Here is a 22298-nt window from a genome sequence, read left to right as displayed (position 1 = left end):
AAATAAAATGCTTACTACATGGTCTAACTTTACGGTCGCACATAATTCAAGTATGATCGTTTACGTGTGATGTCAGGACAGTACACCACATCTTGTACCTGAAATCTTAGCCGCTGATGTTTTTTAAGAGCGCAAGCACCATGTTCTACTGTAGAAACTTTGTTAGAAGAGAATAATTATCATATACTTATTTGTTGCTGTGGGAGATATGACAATCTTAGATTGTGAGTGATTAAAAATGTCTCCCAGATCTGTTTTTACAGAGAGGTCACGTGTGTCATGATACTAAACACGTTTTGTCAGTTGCGCTGAAAAGGCTGAGACATGACACCCCATGTTGTTTTATAAACCAGACTTTACTCTGTTCGCTAGTCCAGCTTGCGTTCTGCTTGACAGACACACAAACAAACCGATGATGACAAAGATTAGGCAGTTCCTTAGCTTGTGTTTCCTCCCCGATGTGTTTGGTAACACAGTGGCAGTGCTGACAACGTGGAGGAGTTTGGTGCAGTTTATATGGAACTGCTGGATTTTACCCAACGGACACAGCACAAACAGTGGTTGTTTGCAAAATACACAAAGGCAAAGAAAGGCAGATCAAGGAAACACAACAAATTTGTTTACCGCCGAGAAAGTACCCCAAAAAACGTGTGTGCCGAAATCCAGATAACACGGCGAGGTGCGCGTGATCAGCACCACAGCCAGAAACTGCAGTGAAGCGAACAAATGCGTTTGAAAAAGGCTCTATAATGAGAAAGCAAGTAAGCACTGGAGAGACATCACCAATGCGTTTTTGACATTTTCCCTCGGTAAGGATTTAAAACGCATCAATACGGTCGAAAATTAGGATTTAAGCAGCTCCTAAAAATAGCTGATCCTCATTACGACGTACCGAGTCGCAAATATTTTTCTAACGCCGCTATTCCTCTGCTGTACACAGAATGCCAAGAATAGTGCAATAAAAACCAAAACAAGATAAGATAAGATAAGATAAGATAAGATAAACTTTATTAATCCCCGAAGGGAAATTCTGGTAACCGTAAAACAACCGTGAATTGCTGATTTTATAAATGTTAAATAAAAATGTAAAGCTAACTCAGCTAAATAAATTACTGTAACTCAGTATTTATACATAATTAAATGCTTGCAATCACCTTTTTATTTACTGCCCCTTTAAATACCAAAGTCATCGGTAGAGTTGATGCACTTAACAGTTTTTGAAATACGATGTCCATGCTTTATTGTTTTCATTTCAGAAGTAACTTCACATTTTATTGGGAAGTGCACTTTATTAAAAATTAGTTTGAAAAGCTTCTCTGGCCTAAGATGCCTCTGTTGTTCTTTTCTTCGAGGTTATGTTTGCTTGTACAGCTGTATTTTCATCAGTGAGGATAATTCGTTTGGTTGCTCTGTTCAGCAACTTTGCAAAATAGTCTTAAAAACCAACACGAAAAATAGATCTGATAAGACTGTGGATCGAGATTCAGCGTGAAAAGAAACGTGAAGTGATATTTTTGCTACATCGCTACATCGCCCAGCCCTACTCCTTTGCCTTTCTTTACTTTGCGTTAATGCAGTTAACAAGCTCAGCACGCATTATTAGTGCCGCAAGAGTGAGTCCTTAAACCTGGAAATTAGTTAGCATCTTAGCACTTCCTGTTCCATTGTCCCGAAGTCAATGGGTTTTTTTTGAATGGGGTTTTGGTTAAATGCCTGAAATAAGGTCTGTCATTAACACAGGCTCGAGATGTTTTCATGTTTTATTCTATGACATAAAATATATCAGTAATACCCCACTCGTGATTTTTTTAAGCTTTTACGTGTCTTGAAAAAGCCACTAACAAGTGGCTAAATGGGACTACAGAGGTTGTCAGGGACATTGAACGTCATCACGCCGAATAGCAAAACTCATCTACTACACGTACAAACAAACGGAAACAACTCCAAAATAATGCGACATGGACGCATTCCCAAAAAAGCTGGGGGCAGATTCATCCACAAGAAGAGCCCAGTGGACCCTTATCAGGGAACATGTTTTTAAAATAAAGATTGAAAGAGTTGTCTGTAGCTCAGTCGTGGTGACGTTGAAGTCACGCGACCGTGGTGTAGTTCGTTTGTAGCCTCACTTTAACTTTTTACTTCTGGTGATTGTAGTTAGGCTTCAAAATTCATACAGGTTGTGCTCTTTTGTGAAGATTGTCTTCCTGAGCAAAACGTGCAAGAATCATAAACTTTTGTTGGTCACAGAGCTTATTTTCTGCAGTAATCCAAAAGCCAGTGGAAAAATCCTGTTAGCTTTTTGTTGAGGGAACCAGGGTGATGCTAACTTCCGGGTTGGCCTACAAAAAAATGTCATCCCTGCGGCACTCTGTTAGCAACCACTTTATAGCTTAGGTAGTTTCCAGGCAGCCAGATCATGGGACTGGGCAGCACACTTGAGCTTTTACTTGACTGGTGCATTAGCTAATAAATTTATGATTTGTCAACCCCTGCTATATCTCTAGATAATCAGTGTACACTCTCTTCCGCCTTGTTTTCGTCCTTGAATATTGGTAGTGAGCCAGGACAAAGTGCTGTCTTTAATATTATACTGTTAGTGTTTGGGTCTCTGCTGGTTCTCACATTGAGGTCAGATACAACAGAGTAGCCTTGACTGTGTTCTCAGCGAACTTGAACGCCCCCTAAATCCCCACACACACTCTCCCTCCCCTTTCACTCTCTCACTCTTTCTTTCTTTCCTTCTTTCTTCCATATATGAAAAGCAAAATGTGTAGCCTATTATTGAAACGTCAACCACAGAGCTGCTCCAGTAACTAATAGGTTTCTGCCCTTCGGCACTTTTCTGTTTTGCCTTAACACACTCTCTTGGCTTTTGTTTTTGAAAGAAAATGTGGTTTCCTCCAATGGTGCAACCTCCAATGTGGACCCCCCCCCCCCTCTCTCTCTCTCTCTCTCTCTCTATCTCTCTCTCTCTCTCTCTCAATGGTAGACATGTCAGTAATCTTTTTCGGATTTTGAAGTAGGGGTAATTAGCATTTTTTGGCACTGATACAAAAGCATAAAACACAACAAGACAACAAGAATAAAAACATTCATCATTTTCATATGTTTAAAACATAATTGTAATGCTGTCAGACAATGTTGGTTTCATCTCTTCGGAATTCCTGCTTTGAATTTGCGAGGGTCAGTTTGAATTTGCTCTGCATTATAGAAGCTAATTCAAAAGAGAAAGAGAAGAACGCTTCTCTAAACAAAAATGAAGTTCTGAAAAACCACTTCAAAGCCACTGAACATCCTTCGGTGCAGTTTTGTTGTATTTCGTGCCAGACAGCTAGGGGAAACTACTGTGAGATCAACTGCGAAACCACACGCTATGGAGATTTCAGCAGCAACGGATGAGCAAGTTTGTTAGTTTGAACTGGAAGTGATGCACATTACAGCGAAGTTGATGAGAAAAGCCTGCAGCTCTCTGAAGCATACAGCCAGCAGAAATAAACTGGGGTTGAGTGGCCCAGTCGGAGTCCAAACCTTAATCCCTTTGAGAAGCCATGACATGAGCTCAGTAATGTCGTTTGTTGCAGGGCCTCAACTGGCCTGAGATTTTTTTTGTTGCAGTGAACCTTGGGGTTTATCCAAAAGGATCACTGGTTGTAACGGCTGCCAGAAGAGATTTAAGGAAATATTAACTCAAAGGTATTGGCATTAAAAAAAAGAGTATAGCATTATTCATGTTTTTGTTTTATTAGGTTTATTTATTTACTAATTTTTTGTTTCTACTGTTGGAACGAAGGCAGAAGAATAGATTGACAACCACAGTTTCATAATCAAATGCATAAAAAGCCTTGTGTGTAAGACTAAATCGTGTGTAAGGGAATAGATACATTGTCTCTCAGTTCTTTTCAGTTGGTCCCCGAATTAGCTCCAGGCCTCTGTTTGGTTTGCAGAGAGCAGACTTGCGGTTGCTAGCAACAGAGCGCAGGTGTTAGTGAGGTTGCCACTCCTTACTTCCTGCTTGAATTTTCATTTTCCATGCTTTACACTCTCACCTCTCTCTCTCTCTCTCTCTCTCTCTCTCTCTCATTCTCAAGCTTACTCACACACACTCATCTCATACCTCCTCAAAAGTGAGCAGTTATTATCTCGGCAGTGGAGGGAGGCACCACCTTCTGTCGTGCATTCACCTTTTGTTTGTTTCGTCCCTCGGATACAGGGACGTCTCTCTCTCTCTTCAGGTAAAGGTTGGGTTGGATATGTAAATGTATGGATTTTAGTACTGGAGACCAGTAGCACTTACGCCATTGCTTAAGCCTGATTAATTACTTCCATCTAGATCTGGTTTCTTTGTGATATCAGGACGTGTGGCTCTCTTTCGTCTCAGCAGCAGGTGATTGGATTCCCTGCAGCTGTTCTTAAGGGTAGGGGAAGCTTAGGGAAACACCCTGCTGAGAAACCCCCCTCCCCCTCCCCCTTTCCCATAAGGCCCTGTGCTTGGCCTCGCACACTTAATTCTGATGCTGAACAATAGGGAGCCAAACTCGCAGGCTGCCAAGCACTGTTTGGCACTGAACTTATCATTGGCTCGTAATTTAATTTAGTAGGGCAGGGACTAATCTGTAATGTGTATTAAATTCAAAGCTTGTGGTTTAATCCATAATGACCTACTGTTTGAAAAATGTGAAAAATCCCCCATACATAAATCAGTTTTTACAATTTCGCTTCCACATCTGATGTCCTCTAAATGTTTTATATTCACAAAATTTTGTTATTGATGATGCGCTCTTAAAAATGATAACACTCACATCACTCTGAGACTTCTTGCACACCCACTCTGCATGTTAGTTGATGTTAGTTGGTTACACTGTGGTATGTAAATTGCCTAGACAGGCTCTTCCTGCCCACCGCTTTTCTGTTCACCTGTTTGCCCGTGTGGCTCTCGTCTGCCACGGCAGGCTCCCACGCTTTCACATTGCGAGAGCACTCGCTTGGTAATGACTGAAAGCCAGCAGTGGGTGAGCCTCATACAAAGGCCACTTCCACTCTTCATCTTGACAAGACCCTAACAGGAAATCTGCAGGGATCCGGTGCCTGCGAGAAGTCAGGTGGAAAATTCTCCTTTTTTAAGCCGCCGTGCTACGATGAGAGCAGTTCTTTTCAAGTGCGAAAGGTGAGACGGCTCACTCAAATCAGCTATCATTTTGCATCTTGAATGACTCGCTCTTGGCAGCATGTGAATTGCAGCTCTGCCCCTTTTGAGAGAGGAAGCCTCGTGTAATTGTGGCGTTCTTTATGTGAGAGCAAGACAGTCACTTTGGAGCCATACGGTGGCTTTTTAAAAACATACTCTGCACATTTAATGAGAGTTGCTGTGAATAATAGGGCTCTTTGGAACCTAGGTTACGAGGTGAAGGATGAAAGTGAAGAGGCCTGACCTTATTTGCTCACTATCCATTATACATAAGTTGTGGTTCCTTTTTTGTCTTCGCTTAAGCTTCTATTTCCTTGCTCCTAGCTTGTCCTCGTGTTGTTTATTATACAGTTAAAGGTTCCTTGATGAATATATTTGGCTCATGCATCTACTGTTTCCTTGCTATTTTCCCCTGAGGTGTTACTTTCAGCATCAGTGGGGGGTTTCCAGCATGCTCTAGAGCTTTTTTCTGCTGTAAGACTGAAATCAAAAGACTTGGGTTGCAGGAGGCTTGCGGTTAACAGTCATGTAATCTTTGTGACAGTTGTGTGGTTGTGCTTGTGTTTCTTTGTGTATGTGTGTGTGTGCTGGGCTGATATTGCAGCATGTCGCTAGTAGTCTGGCATGAATTGCACGCTGCTCGACGTGCCTTTCCAACCGTCAGACTTGGGGGTTTGGCATCTCCACATCTACCAATTTAGCACCTCAAATGTGGTCAGCAGGGCAGCCTCGAGAGGCCAAGCTAAACTCAAATTACAGAGAGCTTTTGGTTTCCATGAATCAGATTTTCAGTGACTCCTGCTCTCTAATTATAGGTCAAGGCCATTTGTTGCCCGATTTGTTTTATGACTTGGAGGTATTGCTATATTCTGGTCTATAGCCAGCTCGGGCTTAACTCAAGTGACTGCTGACAAAAACGAGAAAGCAATCTCTTGCTATCTTGATTAATTTCATGCGTAGGTTTTCAAAAAAAAAAACATTTTGTATGATGTTCTTTTCAGTTGCATTGGTTATGATTAAGGTTCCTTAGACTTACGCAGTGTTACTCCAGCATTTCATTGTGCCTCTGACCTTAGAAAATCTTAGACATGAGTCAGCCTGATCGCAGTATTTCTCTCATTTTGTTCTATAATGTTAGTGGATCACTTTGTATACCATACACCTTGTGCTATTCCTTTTTTTTATCAGAGAAAATCAGGTCTGGAAAGAAAAAGCACCAGCCTAAAGCTGTGTGTTTTGGCTAGCTGTGCAAAAGTGTTTCTGTTTTAATGGCCAAATATGTGGTTTTCTCTGTTCTTTGTTTGTTTTCCAGCAGTCGTTCGCCTTTCAGACACTGTTTTCTCATGTGCTGGAATGTTGGAAGAAAAGCAAAGCGATGTCTCCTCCGCCTTCGTCCTCGCAGTCAACCTCGATGACATTTTTTCTGTTCAGGATGCGAGTTTGACAGGAGGATGTTTAAAGTCTTTCAAACACTTTTGCCCTCTCTTCTGTCTGAGTTTTTTTTTTTTTCTTCAGCTTTTAAAGCCCTTTAGTGGTGCGTTGTTTATGTAGCTCAGATTAATGTTGTTAACCTGGAAGAGTGTTTAGAGTGTAGTCTTTCTAAACATAGCGTGACATTCGTTAAACTGTGTCAACACCACCGGGGTTAAGTTAAAAAGTCTAACTAGATGGATAGGGATCCACTTAGCTTGAGCATGTCTGCTATTCTGCTAAATCTTGTTGTTATTTTAAGGGCTGTCAATGAAACTGTTTTCTAGATAGAAGGCAGCGGTTTATAATATTCATTATAGTGCATCAGAGCACAGAGGGATGGATTTAACTGTTTTTATTTGAATAGCATTGTGTCTGGAAAACAGCCATAACCTGCTCACAGACCTGTTAATTGAACCATCTTTGCGTTTCAGGTAAACACTATAACTCGATTTTCTACATCTCCAGGCACATTGCTGTTAGAGTATGTTAGTTATAAAGCACAGCGGCCTGACGTAAAGCCGTTGATTATATTTACAGCATGTCCTGAAGTGATTTATTCGTCTTTTGCCAGCAAATACAATTTTTAAAACTTGTAAAACACCCATGAGACAAGCTAGATCCTGTTATCACTTATGTTATAACTGCTATATAAACAGTCGTTCCCTCACCAGCCTTTCTTTTTTCCCTCTTGAAGTTCTGGAAGGGAAAAAAAAAATCATCTAAGTCTTCTACTGTGGCAACAGAAAACTTACAGACCATTACAAAACACTGACACTGGAGACTCCTTCCATAAATGTTAAATAAATGGCTTCTTAAAGAAATATGTTTCTTTGTTCAATATCAGTGCATTTTTTAATTTATTTGTCACGAGGCTTTGATTATGCGATTATTATTTATTATTATGTGATTGCTATTGGTTTTGATTATGTGGAACATCCGCCGTAGATGTCTCAGTGAATGAGCTGTTACTATAGAACAGGACGTTAATATAAACCTGCGATTTGCTTTGCAGCCATTACGACTGTCAGAGATGCTGTTTCAGAAAATTCACCCTTAAACCTTTTGGCCAGGCAGATTTGATCATTCAGCAGCGGCGTAGTATAAATCTATGTAAAATCTGTCAAGATTGAAAGCTTCCACACGCTTCTTTGTTTGCTACGCTGAGAACACGCAGAACTGCGAGGTGAGAAGTGTGACCCATCCCCCACCCTCGTCCCGACATAGCTCATATCACAGTAGACATTATTTCAGTTATTCAGTCACTGTTCATCTGTTTTTATTTCCATTTTTTCTCTTTTTTGTTGTATAGTAATAAAAACACAGACATGTGGTTTCTCTGGTTAACGTTAGAGACTTGTTGAGCAGATGTACTTTTTCCACCCTTGGGGGTTGTGCAGTGGTTAAGAGCAAGATCTGACCTGACCTGAACTACTTTTTTTTTTCCCTCCCTCTCTGACCAAGCCCTGACTCAGACTGTCAGACGGGGTCAGATGACCCTTTTCAAAGCTCCTGCCATTCGGCGTATGGCACTAAGAAAGTGAAATCATGCCATCGTGGGTGAGATCATGCGTCATGCGTTTTTCCATTGATAAAGATGTTTGTTCTCAGTTGAAACAGAGCTTTAATAGCAAATTCTTAACCAGAGGACTTTTTTTTTTATACCATAGCGGAGATTTTCTCTACAACTTTTCAAAATCCACTTCCTTCCCTTATGTGTATTTTCTTCTGAAAACTTTTGAGAAATCAGATTCTATGATTGAAGCACTATACAGTAGTGTACAGATTTGCTATCTGTCTCCGTCTATCTGAGTTGTTTGGGATTCCACAATCACTCAAGTCTAAAGGGAAAAAAGAGACTCAAGCTGATGTGGAAGATTCAAGCTCCACTTTTGTAGACAGGAAATGACCCATTCTTTCACAAGCAGTGTATAAAATGCTGTCCTTGCCTGACCCATGATTAATATACTTTTGGCTACCTCTTTAACAGCTAGTCAAATGTTTTTACTAGCGTTTACCTAGAAAAGTCAAGGTCCAGTATGCATGTGTGTGAGAGCATTTGGCCAGAAGATGTTTTAAATGCCTCAGTGTTGTTATTAATTCTTCACCATGAAGTATTTCATTATTGTAACACTTTCTCCAAACCCACCCTGTTCAGAAGTGTGGTAGAGTCTGTAAGGCACTCCGCATGCTTCTTACAAATGACGTAAACACGTTACGAAACTTGCAGTCTCCTACTAAAATTCCACAAAATTGTGTGTTGTCAAGTTTTCTGCTGCTGAACATTTTTTCAGGGATTAGCATTAAAAAGCTAGAGGTTACCTCATGAAACCTTGTCACGCATAACCACAAAATGGCAGATTTGATTGATGGGTTATGCAGTTTATTAATTCAATGAATTTCCCCACATTCCAGGCTCAAGACTGTACAAAAGATTATGCTAGTCCAACCCTGTGATGGAGTATTTTATGCAAATGAAATATGATTTACCAGCCATGATTCACTCTGTCAGTTGATGGTATGTTTCTACATGTCGAGCCTCAAGCCAAACAAGGTGAACCCTGTTGGCTTGTACTAACGCTATAAAAGAGTAGTCAGTCGCTCTTTTCTTGTATGAATTATTGTTGCACTTCAGCAAAGCTCGAGAAGTTACTTATTGGTGGCTACTGGTAAGGCTTGTCATCAGCCCAGACTATAAGCCAGCTAAGCCATCTTTTGACTTAGAATGTCAGTTGTTTGAAAATCTTAATTGTATGTTAACCACAAAGCAGGGTTTAGAGAGCCAGGGTGTGGACCGAGTGCAGGGCCAGCGTACGCAAACTTGGCAAAACCAAGACTGCTTGAAGAAAAACTAGCTCTGAACCACTAATGGTGTGTTTAAAACCACAAAAGAGAAACTGAGCCAGGAAGCTGACTTTGTTTTTATTGAACACTGCTGTCGCTCCTGCTACGGTTCTGTATTAATTTAGGTCTTGTTTCCAGTGCCTGTTCTCCAGCTGCACCTCCCTACACTGCCTTTGGCTCTGCGTCTCTTAAACATAAAGTGAGCTCGGGTTGTGGTGGTGTGTCCCTTCCAGAACACACTTGCTTATGGTTAGTGTTTGGTGGTCTTGCCTTAGAGTTGTAAGCATTGGTTTTTGGTTTGGAACAGTTCGCTCACTGGTCTGGAGGCACCATGCTTTTGATTGTAGGAGGTCCGTGTTGTTACTGTTCGCAGGTCCATTTTTCCTGGCTATTAAATGTAGCATATCACATAACTGCTAAATGTGTTCAGCAGCTCCGTGCAATTTTTATTCCTTTCCTGGTCCCAAGTATTTTATGTGACCTTTCACTGCCCTGTAATATTGAACCAGCTTGAAAAGGTGCCTGTGCAAACACTTCTTAAAGCAAGTGTGCCAAGAGACAGGTATTTGAGTGCAGCACTGCCAATCTATTTCCCTGTCCGATGCCCCTTTTTCCTTTTTTTTTTCCATTTGTTTAATGTACTACATTCATATTTATGTCAATACGCAGCTATTCAGTACATACAGTGCTAAGTGTGAGCAATATCATCATATCATATCAAATATCAAGTCATTTCTGTGACACACAGTATGTATGAGTTTGCTAACAAAACTCCCAGCAAAACAGTTGCATTTTTAAAATACTTTAAACACTGAGTTTTGTGATACTTTTATGTGTGTACACTAATGTGTAGAAAACGAAATGGATTAAAAGTCAAAAGCAGAAAAAAATGATCGATTTTACAATTCATTACAAAATTTGAACATCAGATGAGCTGCTTTGAAATTGAGTTTGTAAATGCTATTTAGCAAAAAATATATCATGATACCTGGAAAATCTCCGATATCTGCAAAAGAAATAGTGCTTTCTTCTGATTGATGGTTTTTTGATTCAGTTCATGATGATGAGAACAGAAGTAAGGTTTGTCGTAAGTGTGTTCATGGACAGAGATCAATTTTAAGTGAAATACGTATATCTTGTGTTTAACTGATAGACCTGTGTAGCTGTGTAAGCCGTTGCCGTAGTGCTGGATTGCTCTGAACGTGAGCCCTAGAACAAAAACGTTAGTTTCCCCTCCATCTTACTCATCATCGGCGTGATGACTGAAGCCACGCCCCCAACATACCTATTGGCTGACACGTTGCCTACATCAGTGTACGTTTGTGTCAAATGTAAATGTCGGGTTACCTTTGTTAACAGATAATGGAACATCGTTTTTATGCCTCATGTGCATGTTGTTTGTCAGTAAGTCATCTTTGTAAACATCTTTAGCAAGGAGTGCATTTTTGATGTATACCAATGTCCCTGCAAATGCTGTAACTCTTCGCATTGTTATAGAAAATTCACTGTTTGGGTTATCATGTAAGTCTGGGATTTTATTTCATATACACGAATATTTTTATTCCTAATACTCTTAGGAATGAAAGTGTTTTTAGGAAACTCCCTGAAATAGAAGAATTCTTGCTCAGTTAGCTTGTTCATCTGTGTACAACTGTTTATCATAAAAGACTTGAACTAGCATCACCAAATACTTCAGACATCAAGGTCGCCCAGTTAATGGGTTCATTCTGCTGGGCCCTTTATGATCTGTCGATATTCTAGTTTTTATTTCTCTGTTGCCTTGGAATACTTTTATTTGCCTGAACAATGGAAACAAAGTGAATGCTGATTTATACTGGTAGTTTGCTTGGTTTCTTATTGCCTGCCAGAATTAAGTGACAAGTGTGGCCAATGAATTAAGCCCAGCTAACAGCATGCCAGTGTGTCTAAAAAGGAACTTAGCTTGGAATGCACTTACACGTCCCAGCCGTCCACCACACTGTGCTCATAAAAGCTGCTGAAGAATGACTGCTGCCTGCTGCTGTTCAACAGGATTAACATTCCATAGCCCCAAAGAAACCCTTGTCCTTTTATGTAATAAAGCAGTCCTGCAAGGCTTACTGGTGAGATGTGGCTAAAATTAAAGTGTGTGACTCTCACACGTCTCACAGTGCCTCTGAGAACTGAGGATTGTTTGTGAAGACTGTTTGGGGTAAGTGTTAAAGGTTTAGGATTCCAGTACCGGGTTTCACTTTCTTGTGTAAGTTGGTAAATCTGACTGGTTAATTTCGCGTCATATTTTGCGTATAAACTACTTCTCCTCCCGCAAGTGCAGACATCTGTTCTGGCACCACGGGCTCAATAATATCCTTGACAGTAAGATCCTCATGAGGTGTTCTCAGCAATCCTCCGTCTGCTGAGTGCACCAGCTGCCTCCTCAATTATAGGCTTCTTCTCTCATCTCAATACAGCTGGGAGCTTGTTGCTTCTGGTGAAGAAGCAGCCAGACGCAAAACTGGAAAAAGCCGGCGCTCCTCTTCCTGCATGGCTCATTAATGCCACCCCCCTCTGTTCTCTTACCGAAATGTGCTCACTGGCTGTGGCGAGCAAACGAGCGTCAAATTGCTGCAGTGCTGTTTTGCTGTCATAACAGTGACCAGCATGGTTTGTCACATCAGCGTGATCTCACGATGAGTTGTCACTGATGAACTCCATGTCCTCATGATTCCTGAACAATACCTTTCATTATGGCTTGGGTTAAAGTTCATGAGAACATTGTTCCTTTTTAACTCTCGAGGGGGAAAAGCCAGCCAGGTTTTAGGGACATTCCAGTCTGATGGTGAGATGCAATAGTGGGCTGAAACTAGCAAGGAAGGCTGGATGGAAACAGATACAGCATATTAAATCAAATTCTCTAACCTGCTCTAAGCTGTGAATGTGTCCACTTTTTGACCCTGGTCAGTTTTCTCAACTGCTAGCTAGGTCTCTGTATAGGGTCCTGCAGAGGAATATGCCGAAGAAGCCTTTGAGGTTCTAGTTTTAACCTTTCCCCAAGATCGCTTTCCTAAGAATTTGGATTGCCACTAATAAAACATTATAGGACAGCTGAACGAGGAAAGGGGTTTCTGATTAAATGGGAAAAGGTTTTTGTTGTAACTCTAATGCCCATTGCTATTATTTGAGTATTGTTTGGGTACACGACAAGATGTCTTATATAGTGGCGTTCAAGTCCAGGCCTCTATTGCAAGCCATCAGAAACACTGAATTCGCTGGTTTTGACAAGCGTTAGTAAATGGGAGAGAGCCAAAATATGGACCTCTTGGCATTAGGCCCAGGTACTGGAGTGGAACACGCTGGCCAAGGCTAACAACGGATTCTGAAGCACCAAATATTTCTTTGCAGATGTACTGTGCAAAAAGCTGAGGTCAGAGTTTAGTCTGTTATTTTCATCAAAACATTCTTAGGATGTTCCTGAAATGCATGTTTGATGGAAAAGATATTGGTGCATGAGGCAATTCCCAACCCCAGAACTTCTGTTTGAGGATCAGTGCTTAAGCAGTAAATGTCCCAGTTGTTGTCGCTGTATAGATTCTTTAGTTAGGTATTGAAACTCATCAATTTGTGCAGGAAACCAAGAGCATGTAGCTGCATGTCCAGCGTAGGTATACACTAGCATTTGTTATTGAATATTGATTTGCTTGTTTGCCCGTAATGTCTGCCCTGTTTTCCATTTAATGAATAGTAGCCTAGTCTCTGGCATCGTTCCTCCAGGAGCTAAAAATGCTGGTTTTACTCTGATCTTGAAGAAAAAACTGTTTAGATCGATAACTATGTATATATAGGCTGTAGAAATATCTGCACACAAAGAGTAGTAGATTAGCAAATGTGCTTGTTTGTTGTATCTTCTGACAAAAATGGCCAACAGTGTAGAAAATTTTATACCTTAGATTTGCATAGATTTGCAATATATGCAAGACTGTGAATGAAAACCAAGAGCGAACAGAAACTGTATTTAACATGTGTGCAAATAAAATGCCATTTTCAATACAGTCCTTTTGTACAGTACAGTTCACATTTGGAAAAGAATAAATTGTCCTATTTGTCACTATAAAGAAATGACTTGAATTACAACCAAATAAAACAAATTGAAGCTAATTGCTCCTCATCTCACATGATTTATTCTTTCCTTGAAACGTCACACGCCTTTCAAATTGCATGATAGTTTGCACAAGTAAAAGCAGGCAGGGCATGGTGCTGGTTTCTTATGCTAACAGCCAATGACTCCATTCCGTCTATAGAAAGGTTTACTCCTGCTGAGATTAATGATTAATTGCACTAAATTAAACTGTACATTAATTTGGGGGGATTGGAAGATACGTGAATTCTGATGTACCTTTTCAAACGGAAGTGTCACAGGCGCCTATCGGTTGCATGAAAGTGCCCCTGAATTGTAATCGGAAAAGTTTTTGCTTTTCACGCTGTCATGGAAAAGAAAAACGAATCTGTGTCACTTGAAAAATATCTGCCTGTGGTGTGAGTAGTCCCTGCGGCTCCATTTTATCTGTTCCATACTACTGAGATTGCTCACTTGGGAATCATTAATGATCCTTGCTGCTGACTGTTTCCCTGAACGTAGCTCTGCCTTTGACAGTGTCTGCCACAACACACTTCTCATATTGCCGTAGATATTGATAGTTGAGTCCTCTCGTACAGATCGTAGTCACACTCAGTGTCATCGGTGATTCATCGCTCACTTTTGCTGCGCAAGTTAATCGCACTGAAACATTCACTTTTGGATTTCATTCAGTTTTAAACACTTAAACTCTTATCCATGTCTTCAGGTCCTAGTGAAATACTAACCTTATCTTTAGCCTTATTTTAAAAAAATAATAAAATTATGGTATGGATCATCACTATCCTTTAGAAACACCACTGGCTACGTTTCTTTTGCCACATTCACTATGAATTCCTTCTTTCTTAACGTCATTATAGTTTGTGTCTCGCCCCTACATCTGGTTTGTTGTGTGTGTGTCTTTTAGCGTCATGGATCCCAAACTGTGGAATTCCCTACCGCAGAATCATTGCGACATCTCTTCCATTGTGTCTTGTTAAACTAAATTCCTCTCTTCACCCAGTGTTAACACTTTTTTTTTCCTGGAACCCTTTTTTATATCTTGATTTATGTGGTTCAGTGTCTTTCCCCATGGGATATGTGTAATGCAGACTACTTTAAAGCAACACTATATAAATACAATTTCTTTTTCCAGACTTTCTTAATCTGTTTAGCAGCCAGTGCTCACTTCTGACAGTTTTTGACCTTACATTTCATCTTACATTTCAAACAGTTGTGATGATTGTTACAGATGGGGTACAGGTGACCTTATCACTGATGTGATGATAAAAAAAGAAAATTAAAAAAAAGATTACGTAGATAATGACATATCCCCCTAGGCCAGTGTGCGTGTGTGTGTGTGTGTGTGCTTACTTCAGTTCTTAGCTAAAGAGATCTCATTTAAAGTCATTAACCTCTAATCAGATGATCAAATTGAGTTTCTGAGCAGAATAAGGTAAGGAAATAGAGAAACACACGTAGTTTGGCTTACACTGTAATCATGCTGTATAACTAATTTATAATTACAGAACGCTAATGATGACAATTTTTTGCGAGTTTGGCTTTGAAATGGTACTTTTAATTAATTAGTTACATAATTTCTGGACTAAAAGGATTCCTGTGTACAGTTTCTAATGCTGCTTCTGTGTTGGCTTGATTTTAATTTTATGATTAGTGACTTTCGTTTTGAGGAAGAAATCATACGACCACATCTAAGGCAGTCGTCTTGTTGGTATTCTCTGGGTTTCTGCAATTGAGTCAGATTATTTATGGCAAATAATAGCTATGCATTTATACTTCAGTTGTTGTTTAAGATGCTACATGGCTTTAAGATGCCGTATGGATTATTATAGTCAGTTTGTTTTAGAATTGAAACACTAAAATAGTCATTTTGTTTAAACCAGTTCTTTCCTTTCTTCCCCCAATGCTAAACCCTGCCTTTTCCCCTTCTGTCTTTGTGCAGATGGATTCCCCAGTGTCAACGCCGGCCCCTCCACCTCTTCATCTCCTCGCTCCAGTTGGCAGCACTGATATCTCCTCTCCATGTGAACAGATCATGGTCCGCACACGCTCAGTCGCCGTCAACACATCCGATGTGGCTCTTGCCACAGAGCCAGAGTGTCTGGGCCCCTGTGAGCCTGGCACCAGTGTCAATCTGGAAGGCATTGTATGGCAAGAAACAGAGGACGGTAAGAACATTCAGGGAACACTTTGAGTAATTCATGCTTTATTGGGTTTTTTCCTCCCCCTCTTTGACCCACTTACATATATAGGAAATGTGTGGCAGGTGGGGAAAACCCACTGGATGTCACTCTGACTGAATTCTGGCAGCCAGTAAGATGAAAAATTGGATTTAGGCCAGAATTGAGGTTTTCTACCTATAACTATGTATATAAACTATATGCTTTGACACCTCTGCTTGAAGAAAACGTAAATATATTTCTATAAACAACACGTGGAAATGATTTACTTTTTAATCTTGTCTAGACTATCTTCCTGCAAGATCACAAACAACGATTCAGCCTAAAAATGTGTAAATTCTTGCTATATAGCTTATGTGCCATAATGTGTGCCGTTTGTGATCAGACACCGGCTGTCAAAATATCTGTGATGCTCCTCCGCTGCAGTCAGAATGGAATTTTTAAATGCAATTTTTTTTCCTCTCTTCAGACTTTTTAACCAGACTTTAAAACTTTACTAGTGGTTGATTATATGTGCAAAGATGCCATTTTCCGTTGAGGAAAACTTGCCTTTTTTTATTTTTAGAACTTAATAATTTTTATTTACCATGGGAATGGTTTTCGCAGGCCACCACACAAATATATTTGTTAGATATATACACTTCTGGGCAAAAAAATGGGCCAAGCCCAAAATGGCAAATATTAAGCTTTTAACGGACTTAACAACAAATAATCGGTCAGAAAATTAGCAAGAATTAAATAAATGCAAAAAAAAAGAAAAAAACTGTTTGGGGAAAAGCTAGAAACAGGGAAATTCTCTTGTGTAGTCTTCTTGTATGCAAACGTAAAATAATGATAATGATTCAAATGTTTGGTGTAAAATTCAAACTAACACAAAATTTTCCAAAAAATATCTTCTGGAATTTTTTTTCTTAAAAGATTAGTCATTATTTGGTTCTCTGCCACACCTGATGCAGCCCATCAAGGGCCTCAAGGCTTAAATATGTAAAGAAATCAAAAGGAAAAGCTCCCATACTAACTTCCTTTATCTATGTGTTCAATTCTTAATTCCTTTTTTAATTCTCGAGCATTTAAGACCATTAAAAGCTTAATATTTTCCCTTTTTTTTTCTTTTTTTTTTTGCCCAGGAGTGTATAGATCAGTAACTTGGCAAGATTGGAATATAGAGAATGCACAGGTTTACGAAAATAATATCAGTTTGTCACACAGCCCATTTTCATCTTTCCATAACAGTCTATGATTTGTCTAGGGCAAGGCAGACGGTTGCTGCAGTGCCAGCTCAGAAATAGCTCTGGCACAACTGCGTGCCTTTTTTAGGCATTTGCATTTCAGTGGTTTCGGTTGTAAAAGTACGTGTCCAGATGAAAGACAACATGTCCAATAAACCTGAAACACTGCTGTTTTGTTATCCTCCATGTGATGCTGCTAGGTAGCTGGCAGAAAAACTGCTTTTGTGTCACTTGTGCATGCTCAGGCATGAATCCACTGCATGGGTGTTAATTTGTTTCAACTCTGTGAGAGACAGAGATGAGCACTAAGGATAAAGAAAGTGTAAACACCTTTTGTTTAAAGTCAAACTCCAGCACAATGTTTTTGAAAAGCAAGCAACCAAAAACTTTACCTACTGTCATCCTGTCATCCATTGGCAAGCAAAAAAAATCTAATTATGGTGACCTAAGTAAACTGTGGTGCTGCTGAAATGTTTACCACTGAATCTCTTCCTCAAATTCTTATTCCGAATCCCACTAATGACTGATTAAATTGCAGTGTTGTATTCAAAATTCCAGCAATTTCAAACATGAGCCAGCCCACATACTTGCCAGCTCCCACGCATTCCATTAACTGCAGTGCGCTACTACATTTCGGTCGCTCTGGGCTAACCTGACAGGAGGATGGGGAGGATGTATGACTACTTTGCTCTCTCCATCTTCTACCAGTTCGTTCCCCTGCTCTAGGACTCTGCTTCGCAGCCCCTTGGTGATTCACCGCCTCGTTTCTAGCACTTCAGTAGCTCTCATGCCGTGTTAGTAGTGCCTGAGCCCCAGAGGTCTCATCATGGCACAGCAGCCTCCGCTTGACAAATGTGGAAAATAAGCCAGAGAAAAGTCTAAAGCTGCCTCCAGAGAGCACTGAGGAGATGAGCAATAGCCAGAGAGTGTGTTGGTGCTGTCAGTGCCATTTCACTGCTGGAATTACGGGGCTGCCGGAGACGAGTCTGTCAGGGCTGCTGAAACGATCTTAGCTTCGACTCTCATTGTGCATCATATAATGAGCTGGTGCTAGACAGTTAACCGGTCCTGGCTCTCAAAGCGTAAACATAATGAATGGTATATTTTACAAAATATCTAAATGGATGCATTTGCATATACAGTCTTTTCATAGAAACGATGAGTACATTAGAGCATCCACAGAGACAGCACTCCCGAAATTTACTACGACCTACTACAAACCATGACACGCTAGATACGTATTAATAAATTAAATGCATTATAATTGTAATTGCGTGAAAATCCACATTGTTTTTGTAATTAATCAGTAAATGATTACTTGAGGTTAATTCATTCCACAGATCCCTAACAAGTTGGGGATTTGCTCCGTTTCTAGAATATGATCACCACCTAAAATGCTTTTCTCCTTAATTGAAGTCATGTTCATTTTCACCCAAAGGCTGAGCAACCTTTAGCTGCCGAATTTGACTACCAAATGCTGACCTTTCGGCATGAAGTATTTAGAGAGATGTGTGGATCAATGAGCGCCCTCATGCTGGGCCATCACAGTGAAGTGCAGAGGAGGGGAGAGGAAACCGTGACCTACCATCTATGACCTCTTTCAATCAGTAGCCCAGGATGCCTGACAGCTCCCCATGCTCACACTGGGAGCCACAATAGTGACGAGAGGATTTGTTGAAAGGAGCGGGACTGAGAGGCTGAAGGATGACAAGAAAGAGAAGACGTTGATTTGAGAGCAGCATAAAGAAAGCGAGATACACTTGGAGAGAAAAAGGAGTATTTTGAAGGTGGCATAAGGACACACATCTCTCACTGGTGATACTGCAGTGACCCTGGGGGTGGGCCAGCAGAGCTTCAGCTCTCACAGGCACCGCATGCTGACAGTTGGAAATGTCAGCTCCAAATCCTCTGAAAGTTTATTGCTGCTGAAGTGTCGCCCCAGAAAATCCTTCCCCATCGCAGGCTGGCGCGTTGCTCCCTGGCTGAGGCGTTGAAGGCTGTGCCAACATTTTTGTGCCAGCACCCTGATGAAAGACCTACTCAAGGAAAGGCTGCTTTTAGAGTCCTTTTGTTTTCAGGCAAATCTAATGTGGATCAGAATTGCTTCTGGTGAAGGATGATTGGTGTCCATTTTGTTCTGGCTATCATGTACACAAGTTTTGTGATGTCCGTAGTGTAACGGTATAAAAATATTACACAAAGCCACACCAGTTGTTTGACTATTTCACGCTTTCAAACAGTGGTTGTTTGTGTAGTTCCTACAGAGCCCATGCATGAATTGATGAATTTGCAAATTTACCAAAAAAAAAAGTATAATTTTTGAAAAGTCATTAATAAAAATTGTTTGTTTTGCTACTTTTTGCACTTGAATTTTTCCATATATGCAATGACTTGCATTAGACATTTAACAGACTTCTGGGATCCTGGTCTTAATAACAGAACTGGGTCAATCTGTAGCCGATTTCCTGTTTAAAATAAACAGCATCTCACACATAGCCATACTGGGTACCTTATTCAAAAAGATTAGTAATTATCAAGAAAACATACAACGTTTCAAGTCTTTCATCCTTCAAAGAAATAAGAGTTAAAATAGGTATTATCTTAATAGTAACAGAAGCCTCAGATACTCCATCCACGGACCATCAAGTGTACATCTTTTGTACAATTTTCAGGCCATAAGCTTCAGCACATGAAGGTTGTAGTTCAGTGTCAGTCAAACTAACATATCAGTCGAACTGATTTCCCTGTGAATGTCTGAGGTTCCTGGCCATGATTAGTGACAAAGAATATGACTCTAGCAAATGCTAGAAGTCTGATTTGCAAAAGTTACAATAGCAACTTAGCACAGTGTGTCATAAACATGGACACCCTCAGGTAATCTGCCTGATGTGATTCAGCACACATCATGTAGTTTGTTGTTTGAAATTCCGCTAGAATGTGCACACTTGTGTGTTTGTGGTGCTGTTCCAGTGCAAGTGTACGTTTGTGAAGTCCAGCTGATAAACAGCAACAGCTCTTGCTCAGAGAATGCTTGTGTGAAGTAATAATTATTTCGCTCATTTTATTAATGAATAATGTGTTTCAACCATTTCAACTTCATTGATCCTCTTTTAAGCAGCCACTCGAGCTCCGTTCCAAGCACATTATCCTCTACAAATACACTGTGGCCAGAAACCAGATCCAATGAGGAGAAGCTACCATTCGCACCCACTGAACTCAGCTGCAGTGTAATCTTGAAAACGACACTTTCTTTATGACTGAAGCATAGCTCTAATCAAATCTCTAAAGACTAAATGGAAAAGAAAAGAAAATGTTCCCTTGTGTGTTATCTGTAGCTAGTATTTTGTTGTTTTAATTCATCTTAACTGAAAATGCTTTGATTTTACATAAAGGTCATCTTAACAAGGAAACCACCTTTCTCTCTTTTTCTTTAATGTTAAAGGTTGATGTGAGTTTGTGTGAATGTTCTAAGGGATTACCAATTAGACAAATCGACACTAAATGAGAGGTTGTGGTGTTGCTTTGTCTCAGATTCTGAGATCTGCATACTTTCTCACCTCACATTGGGGTTTATGGGCATCACCTGACTTTCATACTGCTTCCTTTAGAAGTCTAAAGAAAATGGCCTGGGGGTGCGGTGCATTTGTCACCACTTCCATTGACCACGAGCTACTCTGCTGTGCTAAATCACCAGTATGGTCATTACAAAAGAGAGGCCTTCAGCCACCCTGCCGCTTTTTTTCCATCTCCTCTTGTTCCAGGAGGACATGCTCACCTTGGTTGTTTGACCCGTATAATCAGAAGAGGCGGCCACCAGAGTGAGCAGGTTGGAAGATCAAACCTCATAAAATTCACATCTCTAACCAGAAGCTTCTCTTTTTTTTTTTTTTTTTGCCTATAATAAGCATACAGGGCTGTACTTATAGATTCTAGGGTTTGAAACATGGCTAATAAATAGCTTACCAATTTGAAATGATAGGTTTTGTTTGCTGTCTCCATAAGAATGTCCCAGAATTGACCATCCATTTCTCTAGAGGCATTTGCAGACTATTTGGTTGTATTTAGTTCTGTAATCCTAAAGTGCATAATTCTCAAAGCTCAGGTATCAAGGTGATTTGTGAACAAGTCTTAAAGAAAGATACTTGCAGGTGATGTCTCTCCTAATGCATGGAGGTGGCTTTTTCCCAGTTACTTTACACTGACTGAATGTCTGCTGGTGAAAGGGAGAACTAGACCAAAAGACAAGTTAAATGAGAATGTGCTTGAGGCACAAGGTCAATGCCTGGGGCCCCAGTCCTGCAGAACTCATCCCCCAGGGGGAAGATTAAAGAGGGTATGCTTGCCCATTAATGCAGCTCTTCAGTGGGAAAATTGAACTGGTGACCCAGGCAGGGAGGGAGGCACCTGCCCCTGTTTTTCTATGGTGCTTGTCAGTTGTCAGGTCTTTGTTGCCATTAAGGTATTCTTTGATGGGGTTCAGGGAAAAGATGAACTAAAGGCCCCATGGTGATTGAGGTGGCCCTCTTTGTTGCTCAGAGGTGCAAGGGCAGTGGGAGGAATATTAGGACTCTGTGATGACTGGTCTAATACGCTGGTGTAGGGAAGAGGTAGATGCTTCCCTCCCACCAGTTCCAGCATGAGTTACTGTAGTGACAAGTGTGACTAGACTGGTTTCAAGAGGGCTTAAGAACAGCCTTTAGTTAACTTCCAAACTCCTTTTTCTCTTTTAAGAATTAAGGAACTGTTAATGCTATCAATTATTAAATTATTAGAATTATATGTGACTTTAAAAATAGTTTTTACTACAACTCTTCATTGTGAACTAGTTTGTTAATGAGAATACATAAATCACTCGTTTAAACACTTGCATAACACTTGTGTAGAAAGAATGCTACGTGTCCTTTTGAAGGAAGGAAGATGAGAAAAGCTTTAAGTCTGCTGCCAAATGCTGTGTGCTGGTTAGTTCTTCTCTGAGCCCTGTGCCTAAGCTTTGTCTACGTTTGGGCTTGTCTGCTGCACCAATTTGCTGTTCTTGGCAGCCAGGCTGCACAGAGGTATGCAAAACAGCCGTGGAGAGTCCCACACCGCAGGCATGAAAAACAGCCGACACTAGCACAATGAGCTACTCTCCACACTGGGATTTACTGAGCAAGTGTGTTAGCCCATTTCATTTAAAAAAAAAAAAAAAAAAACAGCTTTCCTGAATGAAATGAATCTGAGAGTCACAAATTTGCTGTACTTCATCATAGTTTGAGAAATGGTTAGGTTCAGAGAGTATT

The 22298-nt window shown here is 40.4% G+C and overlaps 1 protein-coding gene across 4 annotated transcripts in view; it reads left to right on the top strand.

The window, feature by feature from the left end:
• The window catches only part of znf609a (zinc finger protein 609a), a 102036-nt gene that overhangs the window by 67893 nt on the left and 11845 nt on the right, over positions 1-22298 (top strand). For all 4 annotated transcript variants that reach the window (XM_053237246.1, XM_026919356.3, XM_053237247.1 and 1 more), the window contains one exon: positions 15553-15778. In XM_053237246.1, the coding sequence (XP_053093221.1) occupies positions 15553-15778 (226 nt within the window). The remainder of the gene's footprint in view (positions 1-15552; positions 15779-22298) is intronic.

The sequence above is a fragment of the Pangasianodon hypophthalmus genome, chromosome 9 (genome assembly GCF_027358585.1).
Source record: "Pangasianodon hypophthalmus isolate fPanHyp1 chromosome 9, fPanHyp1.pri, whole genome shotgun sequence".
NCBI lineage: Eukaryota > Metazoa > Chordata > Actinopteri > Siluriformes > Pangasiidae > Pangasianodon > Pangasianodon hypophthalmus.
This window is presented reverse-complemented; position numbering and strand designations above follow the sequence as displayed.